This window comes from Hyla sarda, chromosome 5, assembly GCF_029499605.1.
Source record: "Hyla sarda isolate aHylSar1 chromosome 5, aHylSar1.hap1, whole genome shotgun sequence".
NCBI lineage: Eukaryota > Metazoa > Chordata > Amphibia > Anura > Hylidae > Hyla > Hyla sarda.
In genome coordinates this window covers 29,963,479-29,981,285 of record NC_079193.1, presented here as the reverse complement: position 1 = coordinate 29,981,285, position 17,807 = coordinate 29,963,479, and the positions used below count along the sequence as shown (strand labels likewise).

Genomic DNA, 17,807 nt, shown 5'->3' with positions numbered 1-17,807 from the left:
AGGGGGGTGTTTTCAGCACGAAAAATCGTGCTGAAAAACTCGGCTTATACTCGAGTATATACGGTATGTAAATGGTAGTTAACTTGTTTTTTTCTATAGTGTAAAGGTTACAAACAGCATAGTCTGTTGGAGAAACAAAGGTACTGGGTACCAGAGAGTTAATGACAAGCAAAACAACAGATCAAAGGCTCTACATCGGATATCTTCTGGAAACCCACCCTCGCCTGTCAGGATTCTTTCTCCTGTCGGACACATAGCGAGGAGCGCGAGGTGGGGACTCCTTCATGGGATGAATAGCAGTGTCCCATGAAACATTAGTGAGCCTTGATTGTGACACAGACGGATTCACACTCACTACAAAATGAATGGCCGCTGCTGAGGCCACTGGAACCACGGTTGGTGCCGGTTGATTCGGCCTCACCTCCTTAACTGGAGTAGGCCGCGGCACTTCTGTTGGTGCCTGTTGGTTAGGCCACACCTCCGGGCATGGAGTAGGCCTAGGCACATTCTCTGTTACAGCCTTTAACTTCTCAATTATGCTGTTAATTTCAGCCTCCCTGCAGGCCCTTTCTAACTGAGCTGTGGGGACCGGTGGATGGGACTTCCCTGGCTGCGGAAGGACAACGTCCGGCATATATTCAATTAGCTCAGGCTCATCTCCAAATTCCCACTTCGGGAGAGGGGGTGAGCTCAGGCGTGCACTCGGCATGGTGAGAGGAAAAATCGGCTTCAGCCTGGGTACTCACATCTGATTCCTCTGTTGGGATCTCGGCCCAGGACCCCCATGTCCGATGGTGAGTGGACAGTCTCACCGGTGATGCCGCCTTCGATGTCCCTAGTGATCCCACTTTCGGGGTAGCCGGCCACTCGTCGTCCTCGGGTAGCGGTGCTAGGTTGCAGGCCTCCTCGGCCCAGATGGACAACCGCTGCAAGCATTCGGCAAGGTCTTGAAAAAGTTGCGCTGCGGCGGCGGCAACTTTTCGGTGTCCAGGCACCATCTTGATGCTCTCCTCAGGTGTAGCACTGTGCTCCGCCATTTCTGTAATCCTTGCTTCCTTCTCCAGACTGAAAAGGTCGCGCTGCAGTGCTTCCTTTATATGAGGCTCAAACAAAATGGCCGCCGACCTCCGTCCCCCCGGCGAACATCAGCAAAGAATCAGAGTTCCACTTCGGCATCGACACGTGTACTTGATGTCCACGTCCAGGGTCGCGGAGCAGCACAGGACATGTTTGCACATTTTTCAGGCAAGTAGTTAACCCTTTTAGGCATGAATGGCACTGAGGATCGCAGCATGGCTTTGCTGCGGACTTTACACATTTTTGCAGTGAACCAATCTTCGCCTCCCCCTTACTTTTCTTGCGCACCGGTCCAACACAATCTTAATAGCAAAGTCCCGTACACTTTTGTGCGCAAATTATGTTTGGAGCTTGCGAAAATTCCAAACAGTTCATGTATCACAGTTCTTAATAGGGGGAGTACTATTGCTTGCAATAATGGTGGCTGAATAGCTGTAGGCACACACCCGTATCCTATTCGTAAGACGCCAAAAAGCTATGTGGTAGCCTGGAGGGACTTTTGGTGTCTGGGGTGTTGCAAGGGTAGTAGTGTAGGGTGTTGGTATTAACCCTTAGTTGTCGTGACGCCAGGGTGATGTTTCCTTAGGGTAATGGTCCTACCGCCAATTGTCCCATAAACAGTAGGGAGAAAGAAATGAATGTTCACAGCAGAAGTTGAAAAATAAACGGGATAAACTTTACTGTATATTTTAGGCAACTGCATGTAACAGAACAGTCTTTGTAGAGAGGACCTTAGTTCAGGTTCCTCACAGGTTTGCTGGGATTTCTGAGATTTATGAGATTTGTTGCTAGCTACTGTGCTACTGAATTTGAGTTGCAGTAGTCACACAGGATTTTAGTAGTTTATGAGCTGGAATAACTCACGGTTTTGTGGCTGCTGAAGATTAGGCTTCAGGCCTAGCTTGAATTGAAGCTGAAGATATAGATGTGCTTTCTCTGATAGTCTGGCAGAAGAGAGCGAATTTAGTGGCAGCAGCCCCTTATATATTAAGGGGGTGGAACAACAGCTCATTGGTCAGCAGAACCTGTCAGTCCTGACCCAGTGAACTCTGGGTATATCACATGACCAAAGGTCCGTAAAGGGGTACTCCGCCCTGAGACATCTTATCCCCCATCCAAAGGATAGGGGTTAAGATGTCTGATTGCAGGGGTCCTGCTGCTGGGGACCCCCGCGATCTCTTCTGCAGCCCCCCGAGTCATTAGCTCTCCGGGACTAAGTTTGCTCTGTGGCTGATGACAGGAGCCGGCAGTCCGTGACGTAACGCCCTTCCCCTTAATTCAAGTCTATGGGAGGGGTGTGGTAACAGTCACGCCCCCTCCCATAGACTTGCATCAAGGGGGCGGGGTGTGATATCATGAGGGGGCGGAGCCATGACGTCACGAACCATCGGTCTCTGTATCATGAGTCATCAGCCATGGAGCAAACCTTGCTCCGGAGAGCTGATGACTCGGGGGGCTGCAGGAGAGATTGCGGGGGTCCACAGCAGCAGGACCCCTGCGATCAGACATCTTATCCCCTATCCCTGGATAGGGGATATGATGTCTAGGGGCGGAGTACCCCTTTAAACCATAGCATAACATAAATTAAAGGCACGTGACCTCTAAGGTCCTATACAGAGATCTTCTATACATTTTAAATATAAATATATACATTAAATATCACATTATTAAGAGGTGACTAGGGGTAAGCCCTACAGGAGAGCCCCACTGTCATGGAGGGACTCTGGCTGAGGGGACTCTAGGCAAAGGGATGAGGGCACTCTAGGTATGTAAAAGATTGGGAGACCCCATTTTAGGTATATATCTCCTGTATAGTTGGTAGGTAGACCCCATTTAGTATGTATGTAGACCACTAGAGCTGTCTCTCAGAGCTGAGAGGAGGGGTTGGGCAAGTGCTCTGGGCACTTATTGTGAATGATCCACCTCCTGAGTTGTCTCAGACACTACAAGACATTTTTTCAGTCATACAGCTTGTAGGTATGTGTAACTTTCGGTATGTTTTAACACCTCCCTGTTTGTTAACATCTTAACTGGACTATGACTTGTCGATTATGGGGTCTGGTCTGGGGTCTGCATTGCTGAGTGTAGATTATGGTGTCTGGTCTGGGGCCTGCATCGTTGGGTGTACTGCATTTTTGGTTGTAGATTATAGGCTTTGGTCTGGGGTCAGCATTGCTGGGTGTAGATCATGGGGTCTGGTCTGGGGTCTGCATTACTGGATGTAGATTACGGGGTCTGGGATCTGCATTGTTGGGTGTTGTGACGGATCCATCTGCTGGTTAACCTCTTGGCCCCAATTAGAACGTTGTGGTTAACCGCAGACACCTCTCCATTCCATTCGTACGGGTATTCGTCGTTCGCCGACCACGAGGCGGCGGGCGTTTTTGGGACCCGAGGAAAAATCAGCAGTGTTCGGTACAAATCCTATGGAACTAGAAATGGACCCTTTATCTACCAAACACCGCTGGAAGCTGCCGTCCGCCTTCTATTTCGTCATTTATATGCTTCAATGTGTTTTCTTGTTGTGTTCTGGGATGGCGATTGTCTCTGTCCTGGGAGATAATTGGATTTCTTCATCCTGGGAGATAATTGGATTTCTTCCAAGTTGTCTGGGGGATAGAGAGGAGGGAGGTATGGGTAAAGTAGGAAGGGCTTATGTTGAAGCCACTGCGATTGGCTACTGTCCACTATGTTTTACAGTCTTCCATCAGGTCCCCTAGGGGAGTGTCCACCTGGTGGAGACCTGCATAAATACCGGGCAGGTAGCCCCATTAAAGTCATTCCTGTTTGAGCCTCAAGACGGAGCTGGTCTCGTTTGTGGGGGGGAATTACTATTGGGACAGCGCTTCGTTATTTCTAGCTATGGAAGGAGTACGACTGATTTGCTGATCGGGAGCGGCCGCGTTCGTATCCTCCGGTCGGGAGTTGGACGGTCGGCTGGAACCAACCTGCGTTCCTGGAGAAGGGGATCATTGCAAGCGGCGGCTTCCTCTACCTGTCGGGGAGTGTCGTAACAGATGTAGATTATGGGGTCTGGATAGTTGGGTGTAGATTATGGGGTCTGAGGTTTGCATTGTTGGATGTAGAATATGGGGTCGGATCTGGAGTCTGCATTGTTGGGTATAGAATATGGTGTCCATTCTGGGGTCTGTATTGTTGGGTGTAGATTATAGAATCTGGTCTGGGGTCTGCATTGTTGGGTATAGAATATGGTGTCTGGTCTGGGATCTGTATAGTTGGGTGTAGATTATGGGGTCTGGTTTGGGGACTGCATTTTTGGTTGTAGATTATGGGGTCTGGTCTGGGGTGTGCATTGTTGGATGTAGAATATGGGGTCTGTATTGTTGGGTGTAGATTATGGGGTCAGGTCTGGGGACTGCTTCTTTGGTTGTAGATTATGGGGTCTGCATTGTTGGATGTAGATTATGGGGTCCGGGGTGGGGAGTCTGTATTGTTGGGTGTAGATTATGGGGTCTGGTCTGGGGACTGTATTTTTGGTTGTAGATTATGTCGTCTGGTCTGGGGTCTGCATTGTTGGATGTAGATTATGGGGTTTGGTTTGGGGTCTGCATTTTTGGGTGTAGATTATGGGGTCTGGTCTGGGGTCTGAATTGTTGGGTGTAGATTATAGGGTCTGATCTGTGGTCTGCACTGCTGGGTGTAGATTATGGTGTCTGCATTACCCAATAATGCAGATACAAGACCCAATAATCTCTGTCCAACAATGCAGACCATAGATCAGACCCCATAATCTGCACCCAACACTGCAAGCCCCAGACCAGACTCCATGATTGATACCCAACAATGAAAACCCCAGATCCCTTAGTATGCATAGTTGGGTGTAGATTATGAAGTCTGGTCTGGGGTCTGCAGTGTTGGATGTAGATTATGGGGTCCGGTCTAGGGTCTGCATTGTTGGGTGTAGATTATAGGGTCTGGTCTAGGGCATGGAGTGTTTATTGTCAATTATGAGGTCTGGTCTGAGGTCTGCATGGTTGGGTGTAGATTATGGGGTCTGGTCTGCATTGTTGGGTGTTTACAAAGGGGTCCAGTATGGGGTCTGCACTGTCAGGTGTAGATTATAGGGTTCAGTCTGGGGTCTGAATTTTGGTTAAACAATATGGTGCCTGATCTGGGGGGTCTGCATTGCTGGGTGTAGACTAGGGGGTCTGATCAGGGCTCTGCACTGCTGGGTGTAGATTATAGGGTCTGGTCTGGGGTCTTCAGTGTTGGGTTTAGATTATAGGGTCAAGTCTGAGGTCTGAATTGTTGGGTGTGGAAGTTATGCGATCTGGATTACCCAATAATGTAGACTACAGACCCCATAGTCTTCATGGTTGGGTGTAGAATATGAGGTATGGTCTGGAGTCTGCAATGTTGGGTATAGATTATGGGGTCTGGTCTGTGGTCTACGTTGGGGAAGGGGAAGATTTATCAAAACCTGTCCTGAGGAAAAGTTGCAGAACTGCCCATAGCAACCAATCAGATCACTTCTTTCATTTTTTAACCCCTTAACGACCATGGACGTATATTTACGGTGACCCCGCGTCATATAGGGTCGGTCCCGTCGGTGCAGCGCGCTATTAACCCTTTAGATGTGCCGTTCAAAGTTGAACGCTGCATCTAAATCTAAAGTAAAAGCTTCCTGGCTGCTCAGTGTGGCTGATTGGGACCACCGCAGTGAAAATGCGTTGTCCCGATCTGCTAGGATGCGAGCAGAGGGTCACTCACCTTCCTCCGGTGTGTCCGATCGGCAATTGATTGCTTCAAGCCTGAGATTCAGGCTTGAGCAAACGACCGCCGATAACACTGATCAATGCAAAGCTATGGCTTTGCAGTGAACAGTGCTGGCAATCAGTGTGTGCAGTGTTATAGGTCCCTATGGGGGCTATAACTTTGCAAAAAAAAAAAAGTGTAAAAAAAAAGTTAATAAATGTGATTTAACCCTTTCCCTTATAAAAGTCCAAATCACCCCCCTTTTCCCATTTAAAAGAAAAAACATGTAAATAAAAATAAATATAAACATACGTGGTATTGCCGCGTGCGTAAATGTCCGAACTATGAAAAAAATATATAACTAATTAAACCGCACGGTCAATGGTGTACGCGCAAAAAAATTCCAAAGTCCAAAATAGCGTATTTTTGGTCACTTTTTTTATCATGAAGAAATTAATAAAAAGTGATCAAAAAGTCTGATCAATACAAAAACGATACCGATAAAAACTTCAGATCACGGTGCTAAAAATAAGCCCTCGTACCGGCCCGTACGCAGAAAAATAAAAAAAGTTATAGGGGTCAGTACGACAAAATCAAACCTATATAAGTAGGGTATCATTTTAACCATATGGACCTGCGTACAAACGGAACCCCTAAAAGTTACAAAATGGCGTTTTTTTCTTCAATTTCGTTGCACAATGATTTTTTTCCTGTTTCGCTGTAGATTTTTGGGTAAAATGACTGATTTCACAGCAACATAGAATTGGTGGCGCAAAAAATAAGACATCATATGGATTTTTAGGTGCAAAATTAAAAGGGTTTAAAGGTGGGGAGGAAAAAACGAAAGGGCAAAAATTGAAAAACCTGTGGTCCTTAACCCCTTAAGGACCCAGCCAATTTTCACCATAGGACCAGAGCGTTTTTTGCACATCTGACCACTTTCATTTTACGCATTAATAACTCTGGGATGCTTTCACCTTTCATTCTGATTCCGAGATAGTTTTTTCGTGACATATTCTACTTTATGTTAGTGGTAAAATTTTGTCGATACTTGCATAATTTCTTGGTGAAAAATTCCCAAATTTTATGAAAAAATAGAAAATTTTGCATTTTTCTAACTTTGAAGCTCTCTGCTTGTAAGGAAAATAGAAATTCCAAATAAATTATATTTTTATTAACAAATACAATATGTCTACTTTATGTTTGCATCATAAAGTTGACATGTTTTTACTTTTGGAAGACACCAGAGGGCTTCAAAGTTCAGCAGCAATTTTCCAATTTTTCTCAAAATTTTCAAAATTGGAATTTGGAGGGGCAAGCTGTGCATAACTAGCTTGCCCCCTGACTGGTGAGCAGTAAGAGGTTAAGAAATATACAGGCAAGGTTTTTAGCCCCCTCCCCCGCCTGTAAAACTTGCAAATGGCTACAGTGGTATGTCCCATGGGTGGGGGGGGAAGGAGTGCACCAATCAGGGGTTTAATAGTTTCCCGGGCTTTCAGAGGCCCTCCCCTGGGTATTTATAGCTGTGGTGCCTCCCTTCCCCCCTCAATCTGCCCAGGACCCGGAGTTTTGCCCTCCCTCCCTCCCTTTTTGTATCTTTGTTTATTGTAAGTCACAGCTTGGCGGTAAGAAGACGGTGAAAGCGGGGTCAACCCGGGGTAGACCTCCACACAGGACGGTGTGGCAGCACCTCTCGGGTTGGTAAGAAGCCAATCGGTGTCTTTGTTACAGTTAAATTGTTATTTATATAAGTAATTTTATAAATAAAGCTGTGGCCGATCCCCACCCACGGAAAAGTTAAATTGTTGTTGTGTCAGTTATTATTTAATTAATTAATTATTGTAGTAAGGGGGAGGGGTAGTTATAGCCTGCTAGGAGCTAATTGGGTCTCAACAGTCTGGTGGGGCAAGCTGTGCATAACTAGCTTGCCCCCTGACTGGTGAGCAGTAAGGGGTTAAGAAATATACAGGCAATGTTTTAGCCCCCTCCCCCACCTGTAAAACTTGCCAGTGGCTATAGTGGTATGTCCCATGGGTGGGGGAAGGAGTGCACCAATCAGGGGTTCAATAGTTTCCCGGGCTTTCAGGGGCCCTCCCCTGGGTATTTATAGCTGTGGTGCCTCCCTTCCCCCCTCAATCTGCCCAGGACCCAGAGTTTTGCCCTCCCTCCCTCCCTTTTTTGTATCTCTGTTTATTGTAAGTCACAGCTTGGCGGTAAGAAGACGGTGAAAGCGGGGTCAACCCGGGGTAGACCTCCACACAGGACGGTGTGGCAGCACCTCTCGGGTTGGCAAGAAGCCAATCGGTGTCTTTGTTACAGTTAAATTGTTATTTATATAAGTAATTTTATAAATAAAGCTGTGGCCGATCCCCACCCACGGAAAAGTTAAATTGTTGTTGTGTCAGTTATTATTTAATTAATTAATTATTGTAGTAAGGGGGAGGGGTAGTTATAGCCTGCTAGGAGCTAATTGTGTCTCAGCAGTCTTTCAGGGACCAGTTCAATTTTGAAGTGGATTTGAAGGGCATTCATATTAGAAATACCCCACAAATGACCCCATTATAAAAACTGCACCCCCCAAAGTATGTAAATTAACATTTAGTAAGTGTGTTAACCCTTTAGGTGTTTCACAGGAATAGCAGCAAAGTGAAGGAGAAAATTTTAAATCTTTATTTTTTACACTCGCATGTTCTTGTAGACCCAGTTTTTGAATTTTTACAAGGTGTAAAAGAAGAAAAATCCTCTAAAAAATTGTAACCCAATTTCTCTCGAGTAAGAAAATACCTCATATGTGTATGCCAAGTGTTCGGCGGGCGCAGTAGAGGGCTCAGAAGGGAAGGAGCGACAGTGGGATTTTGGAGAGTGAGTTCTTCTGAAATGGTTTTTGGGGGGCATGTCACATTTCGGAAGCCCCTATGGTGCCAGAACAGCAGAAAAAACCCCACATGACATACCATTTAGGAAACTACACCCCTCAAGGCACATAACAAGGGGTCCAGTGAGCCTTAACACCACACAGGTGTTTGACGTCTTTTCGTTAAAGTTGGATGTGTAAAAAAAAAATTCACTAAAGCGCAAAGCAAATTTTGCTGAAATGGTTTTGGGGGGGCAGGTCGCATTTAGGAAGCCACTATGGTGCCAGAACAGCAGAAAAGAAAAAAAAAAAAAAACACGTGGCATACTATTTTGGAAAATACACCTCTCAAGGAACGTAAGGAACTCAAGGGGTATAGTGTGCCTTAACACCTCACAGGTATTTCACGACTTTTTGTTAAAGTTGGATGTGTGGTTTCCCGGTACTGTATTCCATACTGTACCTTGTGGTTCCCAAATCCAGAGTTACTTCGTTCCAGTGGGGTCCGCTTGCTGAGATAACCCCTGGTCACCTCTTCGTTCTTTGGTTTTATGTGTCTAATGTGTATAATTATTGTAAATATAATTATTGTATAGTGGTAGCAGGACCTTAGGTCATGTGATCGGTGTTAATTCTTTATGGTATGCTTGAGGACCTTCCAGGTCACGTGAGTGGTCACCTGATGTACCACAATGCTTTGTGTAAGTGACTGACAGTCAGTGGGAACCAATCAGCTCTTAGCCAGCCCCTTTCCTTATAAGGAGCTGTTAGCCAACCCTTGCTCTCTTTCCCCTGGGATATGACAGCGAGAGGAGCTCTACGCAACCAAAAGACAAGCTTAGGCCTGAAGCCTGCTACCTTCGACCTGGATCTAATCTAACAATTCCCAATTCTGTTATCCCTGCGTGACTACTGGACCCAAATTACTCCCTTAATCCAGTGGAACAGCGCAACTTAAGACTCAGAGCTGAGATACCACAAGGTCCCGACCACTGTGAGGAACCCAAGAGAAGGGTCCTATGTACAGACTGTTAACCGTTGTCTACCTGCATAAATGCTGCAGTAAAGTTACCTACATTTTACTTAATCTCCGGTTGTGGACAGTCCCTATTTCCTCCCTATCGTTCTTGGGACGGGTGGCGATAGGATAAGCATATATAGAGAAGCCCTCACCCTGGCATCACGAGTGACTAGGGTTAATAAAACACCCTATAATTATCGCACAGCTACACTCCATATACCCTACACCCCTACAAGCTTACCACAGATGTGTAAATGAAAAAACAAATTTCACTAAAATGCTGGTTTTTCCCCCAAATACATTTTTACAAGGGGTAATAGGATAAAAAGACCCCCAAAATTTTTAACACCATTTCTTCTGAGTATGGAAATACCCCATGTGTGGATGTCAAGAGCTCTCTGCGGATGCTCAGAAGAAGAGGAGCGCCATTGAGCTTTTGGAGAGTGAATTTGTTTGGAATGGAAGTCAGGGGCCATATGCGTTTACAAAGCCCCCGTGGTGCCAGAACAGTGGACCTCCCTCACATGTGACCCCATTTTGGAAACTACACCCCTCACATAATTAAATAAGGGGTGCAGTGAGCATTTACACCCCACTGGCATCTGACAGATCCTTGGAACAGTGGGCTGTGCAAATAAAAAATTACATTTTTCATTTTCATGGACCACTGTTCCAAAAATCTGTCAGACACCTGTGGGGCGTAAATGCTAACTGTACCCCTTATTGCATTACATGAGGGGTGTAGTTTCCAAAATGGGGTCATATGTCGGGGGGGGTCCATTGTTCTGGAACTATGGGGGCTTTGTAAACACACATGGCCTTCAATTCCGGACAAATTTTCTCTTCAAAAGCCCAATGGCGCTCCTTCACTTCTGAGCATTGTAGTGCACCCGCAGAGCACTTTACATCCACATATGGGCTATGTTCTTACTCAGAAGAAATGGGGTTACAAATTTTGGGGGCCTTTTTTCCCATTTTCCCTTGTGAAAATGAAAAATGTAGGGTAACACCAGCATTTTAGTGAAAAAAATAAATTCTTTTCATTTTCCCATCCAACTTTAACAAAAATTCGTCAAACACCTGTGGGGTGTTCAGGCTCACTATACCCCTTGTTACGTTTCGTGAGGGTGTAGTTTCCAAAATGGTGTCACATGTCGGTATTTATTTTTTTGCGTTTATGTCAGAGCCACTGTAAAATCAGCCACCCCTGTGCAAATCACCAATTTAGGCCTCAAATGTACATAGTGCGCTCTCACTCCTGAGCCTTGTTGTGCGCCCGCAGAGCATTTTACACCCACATATGGGGTATTTCTGTACTAAGGAGAAATTGCGTTACAAATTTTGGGGGTATTTTTTTTCCTTTTACCTCTTGTGAAAATAAAAAGTATGGGGCAACACCAGCATGTTAGTGGAACATTTTTTTAAATTTTTTTACACTAACAGGCTGGTGTAGCCCCCAACTTTCCCTTTTCATAAGGGGTAAAAGGAGAAAAAGTCTCCCAAAATTTGTAGTGCAATTTCTCCCGAATATGGAAATACCCCATATGTGACCCTAAACTGTTTCCTTGAAATACGACAGGGCTCCAAAGTGATAGAGCTCCATGCGCATTTGAGGACTAAATTAGGGATTGCATAAGGGTGGACATAGGGGTATTCTACGCCAGTGATTCCCAAACAGGGTGCCTCCAGCTGTTGCTAAACTCCCAGCATGCCTGGACAGTCAGTGGCTGTCCGGAAATGCTGGGAGTTATTGTTTTGCAACAGCTGGAGGCTCCGTTTTTTTATTTTTATTGGGGGGGGGGACAGTGTAAGTGGGTGTATATGTGGTGTTTTACCCTTTATTATGTGTTAGTGTAGTGTAGTGTTTTTAGGGTACATTCACACTGGCGGAGGTTTACAGTGAGTTTCCCGCTAGGAGTTTGCACTGCGGGAAAAATTTGTCGTAGCTCAAACTTCAAGCAGGAAACTTACTGTAAACTCGCCCGTGTGAATATACCCTGTACAATCACATGGGGGGAGCAGACCTCCATCTGTTTAAAAACTACAACTCCCTGCATGTAGTGACAGACCGTGCATGACGGGAGTTGTACTTTTGCAACAGCTGGAGACACACTGGTTGGAAAACCTCCAGTTAGGTTCTGCCACCTAACTCAGTATTTTCCAACCAGTGTGCCTCCAGCTGTTGCAAAACTACAACTCCCAGCATGTACTGATCACCAAAGGGCATGCTGGGAGATGTAGTTATGCAACAGCTGGAGGTACGCAACTACAACTCCCAGCATACCGAGACAGCTGTTTACTGTTTGGGCATGCTGGGATTTTCAGTTTTGCAACATCTGGAGGGCTACAGTTTAGAGACCACTGCACAGTGATCTCCAAACTGTGGCCCTCCAGATGTTGCAAAACTACAAATCCCAGCATGCCCAGACAGCAAACAGCTGTGTGGGCATGCTAGGAGTTGTAGTTTTGCAAGATCTGGAGGGCTACAGTTTAGAGACCACTGTATAGTGGTCTCAAGCTGTAGCCCTCCAGCTGTTGCAAAACTACACATCCCAGCATGCCCAAACAGCTGTGTGGGCATGCTGGGAGTTGTAGTTTTGCAACATCTGGAGGGCTACAGTTTAGAGACCACTGTATAGTGGTCTCAAACTGCAGCCCTCCAGATGTTGCTAGGCAACTCACCGGCTTCCGTAGGATCCAAGGAGCCAGTCGCCCGACATCGCCGCCCGCAGCCTCCGCTGATGGGTAAGTGGACTTCGGCGCCGGTCCTCTGTCGGTTTACCCATTCTGCCCCGCCTATTGTGGGTGGGCAGAACGGGGAAACTGAAAGTTAACCCCCCCCCACCCCCCGATCTGCTATTGGTTGTCGCTTCTAGATGACCAATAGCAGGGATAGGAGGGGTGGCACTCCTATCCCTTCAGGGGGATCGTGGGTGTCTTGGACAACCCCGATCCCCCTTATTCTCCGGGTCACCGGGTCAGCATAGACTCGTATGACCCAGAATCGGTGCAAATCGCCTGTGTTCACCGGCGATTTGTGCCGATTGCCGACATGGGTGGGTCTGATGACCCCCCTGGGCATATGCGCGGGGTGACTGCTGATCGCAGTCACCCCGGCGAGCGGCAGGGACCGAAATTCCCAGGGACGTAGGCGTACGTCCTTGGTCCTTAACTACCAGCTTAGACGTACCTGTACGTCCGTGGTCCTTAAGGGGTTAAAAGCCTCTGAAAAATAAAAGAAGCGATCTGACTGGTTGCTATGGGCAACTCATCAATTTTTTCCTCTGGACGAGTTTTGATAAATCTCCCCCCAAAATCCGGAGAAGCCCCGCCCACATAGAAAGCCACACCCCCAACAAAACGCCAAACCATACCAACAACAACAGGAATTTTGCCACTCTGTCAAAGCGTCCCGGTCACGTGGTCTGAGGCACCAGCCGCAAAGTTTTACACTCGCACAATCCAGGAATAATGAGAGCAGTAGTACTAAATCCTATTAAAAAAAATAATAATTATATATATATATATATATATATATATATATATATATATATATATATATATATATATATATATATATATATATAAAAATATATATATATATATATATATATACATACAAACTACATCTCCCAGAATCCTCACGAACAGAAGAGGCGGAGCCGGTCCCAAACTGGCCAATCGGGTGTAACTTCCGACTGTGCGTTCCAAAGGGAAGTCAAGCCTCGGACCGAGGCTCAGATGGCCCTTTCTGATTGGCTGTTTTGCCGCCGGTCCTGGCAGGGCGCTCCACGTGATCGGTGCAGGAGATAGAGGTGAGTTTTTTGCTGTTAGATTGAGATAGCACGGGAGCCGCGAGTCCAGCTCTGCATATACTGCACTGTATTCTAAATTGCTGATGGTTTCCACTCAGACGCCACAATGTTTATCGGGAGTAGTCAGCATTAAAGGCTATGCACGTGATCTGTCAGAGAATGGGCGACTATACTTATCCCTAGGTTGGGAAACCGGGTCTCCAAACTGTGGCCTTCCAAATGGTGCAAAACTACAACTCTCAACTACAACCTGGCTGTCCGGGCATGCTGGGAGTTGTAGTTTTGCAACCGTTGGAGGTAAACAGTCTAAAATCTGTTAGTGTACTTCCAAAAAAAAAAAAAAAAATTCTGTATACGGTTTACGTATATGAGGGTCATTTTTTTTTTTTTTTGCCGTGATCTGTAATTTTTATCTGTGCCATTTTAGTTGTGAATTGACTTCGACTGTGGCATCCAAAGGGTTAATTCCCGATGTCAACTTGGTGTCTGGCATTACCCTATAGATGCTGCAGTCAAAGCTGATGTCCGGGCATTAGCGCTGAGTCTTGGGTAGGAAGCGATTCTTTAGGTGTTAAAAGCGCATATGTGCAATACCAGTCATAGCCTATGGACAAAGGTGGCGCTGTTTCTGTTGACAACATGACCACAGTGCTCTCTGCTGACATCTCTGTCCATTTTAGGAACTGTCCAGAGCAGCATATGTTTTCTATGGGGATTTTCTCCTTCTCTGGACAGTTCCTAAAATGGACAGAGGTGTCAGCAGAGAGCACTGTGGTCATGATGTCAGCAGAGAGCTCTGTGTTCCAAAAAGAAAATAATTTCCTCTGTAGTATTCAGCAGCTAATAAGTACTGGAAGGATTGGGATTTTTTTTTTATAGAAGTATTTTACAAATCTGTTTAACTTTATGGCACCAGTTGATTTAAAAAAATAAAATAAAAGTTTTCCACGGGAGTACCCCTTTAACAATCGCTTCCTACCCAAGATTCACCGCTAATGCCCGGACATCAGCTTTGATGGCAGCATCTAAAGGGTAATGCCAGACATTAAGTTGACATCGGGAATTAACCCTTTGGATGCCACAATCAAAGCCGATTCAAACCCAACCCAACCCCCCCCCCCCCCCCCCCCCCCCACCAGCACCATTGCGATGAGTTAAGATGGGGGACGGAGAACTTCTGCTTACCTCCGTCTTGCTCTCTGAATTTTCTCATACAGGCTGTACAAGCAGATCGTCGATCGCACTGATCAATGCTAAGCAATGGCACAGCAGTGTATAGTGCTAGGAATCTAAAAAAAACAGTTTTCCAACAGAGTACCCCTTTAAGGTGTTAAAAGCACATATGTGCAATACCGGTCACAGCCTATGGACAAAGGTGGCGCTATTTCTGTATCCAAACTTGTGTAACCCCAATACTTAAGACCAGTGATCTTTAAACTGTGGACCTCTATCTTTTGCAAAACTACAACTCCCAGCATGCCAGGACAGCCAACGGCTGTCCGGGCATGCTGGGAGTTGTAGTTTTGCAACAGAATTTTGGACACCACTGCTCAAGAAATTGACTATGTTTTTCTATCGGGCATTAACAAAAAATGGCTTTATTGATCCAATGTGTTTCCCTCTTGCAGGAGATCACCATCCTGTTGCCAACATGGCCGCGAAGATCGCCAAAGGGGCCATACGGAAGTCCAAACCGATAGCGTCTAAGACGTGCCTGAGCAGCCCCTACGAGAAGATCTGGAGCCCGGTGGTCAGGGACGACATGCACTTCATCCTACAGACTTTATTGGAAAAATTTAAGCAACTTGAACTGAAAAGGATTCAGATCCGTACGAAGGGGAAAAAGAGTAAAAAAGGCAAAAACGGAGAAAAAGAGGAGGCGGAGACTCCAAAGGAGGAAGCTCAGGTGCCATCATGGACCCACGCGGATCTCCGGAAACAGCTGGCCATAGGGATCAATGAGGTGACCCGGGCTCTGGAGAGGAACGACCTGTCCCTGGTCATAGTGTGCAAGTCCGCCAAACCCGACATAATCACCAAACACATCATAGAGCTGAGCCACAGCCGCGACGTCCCCGCCTGCCAGCTGCCGCGGCTGAGCGAGAACGTGGCGCCGGCCCTGGGCCTGACCTCCGTGCTGGCGCTGGGCTTCAGAAGGAGCTCCGAGGTGTTTCGGGTGCAGGTGGAGGCCATCGCGCCGCGAGTGCCGCCGTTACACGTCCCCTGGCTACAGGCCGCGGGCGGGAAGGACCAAGAGGTTGGCGATTTGGAGGAGGAACCGCAAGAAGAGATGGAGGATGGCGGGGGGGGCCACCACAACCCCCTCCAGAAAACGTAAACTCTCTCCCGGCGCCCCGCAGCATGGTGATGTGAAGCTGCAGGAGCTGAAAGTCAAGAAGATCGTCCCGAACCCCAATAAGAAACGAAAAGTCAAAAAAAGTAAAAAAGCAACGGCGGCGGCGGCACAGAAATAAGAGACTATGGCGGCCATCTGTGAAGCCTCCACACCGAAAAATATTTTTAGGCGTAGGAAAGGCGCACACGTTTTGTGCCAAATGTGGGCTTTTTTGACACCACTCGCTCCTGTTTTCAAACAGTGGGTGTGGCCTTGTGTAAAATGAGGTGTGGCCTAATTTATAACAATCTACATCAGCCGAATGGCGTAATGGACTGCGGCCCGGAGCCGGTGTCAATTTCTGCGCGCGGGCGGCTACAGTGACGTCTGAGGTCGGAGCCTCTTTAAAGGGGTTATCCAGGATTAGAAAACTAGCGCCACTGTTGTCTTCAGGTTGTGTGTGGTATTGCAGCTTATTTTAACAGGAGCGAGTGGTGTCAAAAGTAAAAAAAAAAAAGCAGCGGCCCAGAAATAAGAGACTATATGGCGGCCATCTATGAAGCCTCTACACCGACAAATATTTTTAGGCGTAGGAAAGGCACGCATGTTTTGTGCAAAAAATGTGCGATTATTTTTTTTTTTTAAATTTTTTTTTTCTTTTGACACCACTCGCTCCTGTTTTCGAACAGTGGGTGTGGCCTTGTGTAAAAGGAGGTGTGGCTTAATGTATAACAATCTACATCAGCCAAACGGCGTAATGGACTGCGGCCCGGAGCTGGTGTTGATTTCTGCGCGCGGGCGGCTACAGTGATGTCTGAGTTCGGAGCCTCTATGAAAGGGGTTATCCAGGATTAGAAAACCAGCGCCACTGTTGTCCTCAGGTTGCGTGTGGTATTGCAGCTTATTTTAATTAAAGGGGTTATCCAAAGAAACCAAAGAAAAATTTCCTTTCCATATGTTTGGGCTGCTGCAATTAAAATAATGTTTTTTTTAGAAAACAGCGCCACCCCTGTCCTAAGGTTGGTTGTGATATTACAACTTGGCTCCTTTTACTTTGAATGGGTTATCCGGCAAAATTTTATTTCCTCTCCATATGCTTGGGAGGAGGACGGGAGAGCGATACCAGCGGCACCTGGGGAGCTGCGGGAGGGAAGTTAAAGTCTATTATTTTAATTGCAGCAGCCCTTTAAGGTACGGTCCCACTTAGCATATTTTCTGCAGCAGATTTTGCTACCCATTGATCTCAATGGGTAGGAAAATATGCAGCAGCAAAATACACTGTGTATACGCTACGTGTGACTGTACCCTTAAAGGGGTACTCCGGTGGAAAACTTTTTTTTTTTTTTATCAACTGGTGGCAGAAAGTTAAATAGATTTGTAAATTATTTCTATTAAAAAAAATATATATATATTAATCCTTCCAGTATTTATTAGCTGCTGAATACTACAGAGGAAATTATTTTCTTTTTGGAACACAGTGCTCTCTGCTGACATCTCTGTCCATTTTAGGAACGGTCCAGAGAAGGAGAAAATCCCCATAGAAAACCTAAAATGGACAGAGATGTCAGCAGAGAGCACTGTGCTCGTGATGTCAGCAGAGAGCTCTGTGTTCCAAAAATAAAATAATTTCCTCTGTAATATTCGGCAGCTAATAAGTACTGGAAGGATTAAGATTTTTTAATAGAAGTCATTTACAAATATGTTTATCTTTCTGGCACCAGTTGATTTAAAAAAAAGTTTTCCACCGGAGTACCCCTTTAAAGTGAATGGAGCCAAGTTGTAATACCACACACAACCTGAGGACAGTGGGGGTGCTGTTTTTGTAAGAAATTAGCTCTTTTTTTTCTATTCCTAGATAATTCCTGAATGCTACAGTTGCCAGGACTTTACTAAATGACGACATGTGAAATGTAGCAATTTATCCTTTTTTTTTTTTTAAATAATTGTTTCTATTTAGTAGGATGTAAAATAAAATGGCTACATCCAATG

At 46.0% G+C, this 17,807-nt stretch overlaps 1 protein-coding gene across 1 annotated transcript; it reads left to right on the top strand.

Moving 5' to 3' along the window:
- The first annotated feature begins 13,520 nt into the window (after positions 1 to 13,520).
- Positions 13,521 to 17,807, top strand: RPP38 (ribonuclease P/MRP subunit p38). The gene is given in 3 exon segments (XM_056519102.1): positions 13,521 to 13,780; positions 15,112 to 15,812; positions 15,814 to 17,807. Coding segments are annotated over 3 exon segments (1,059 nt in total). The 5' UTR covers positions 13,521 to 13,566; the 3' UTR covers positions 15,958 to 17,807.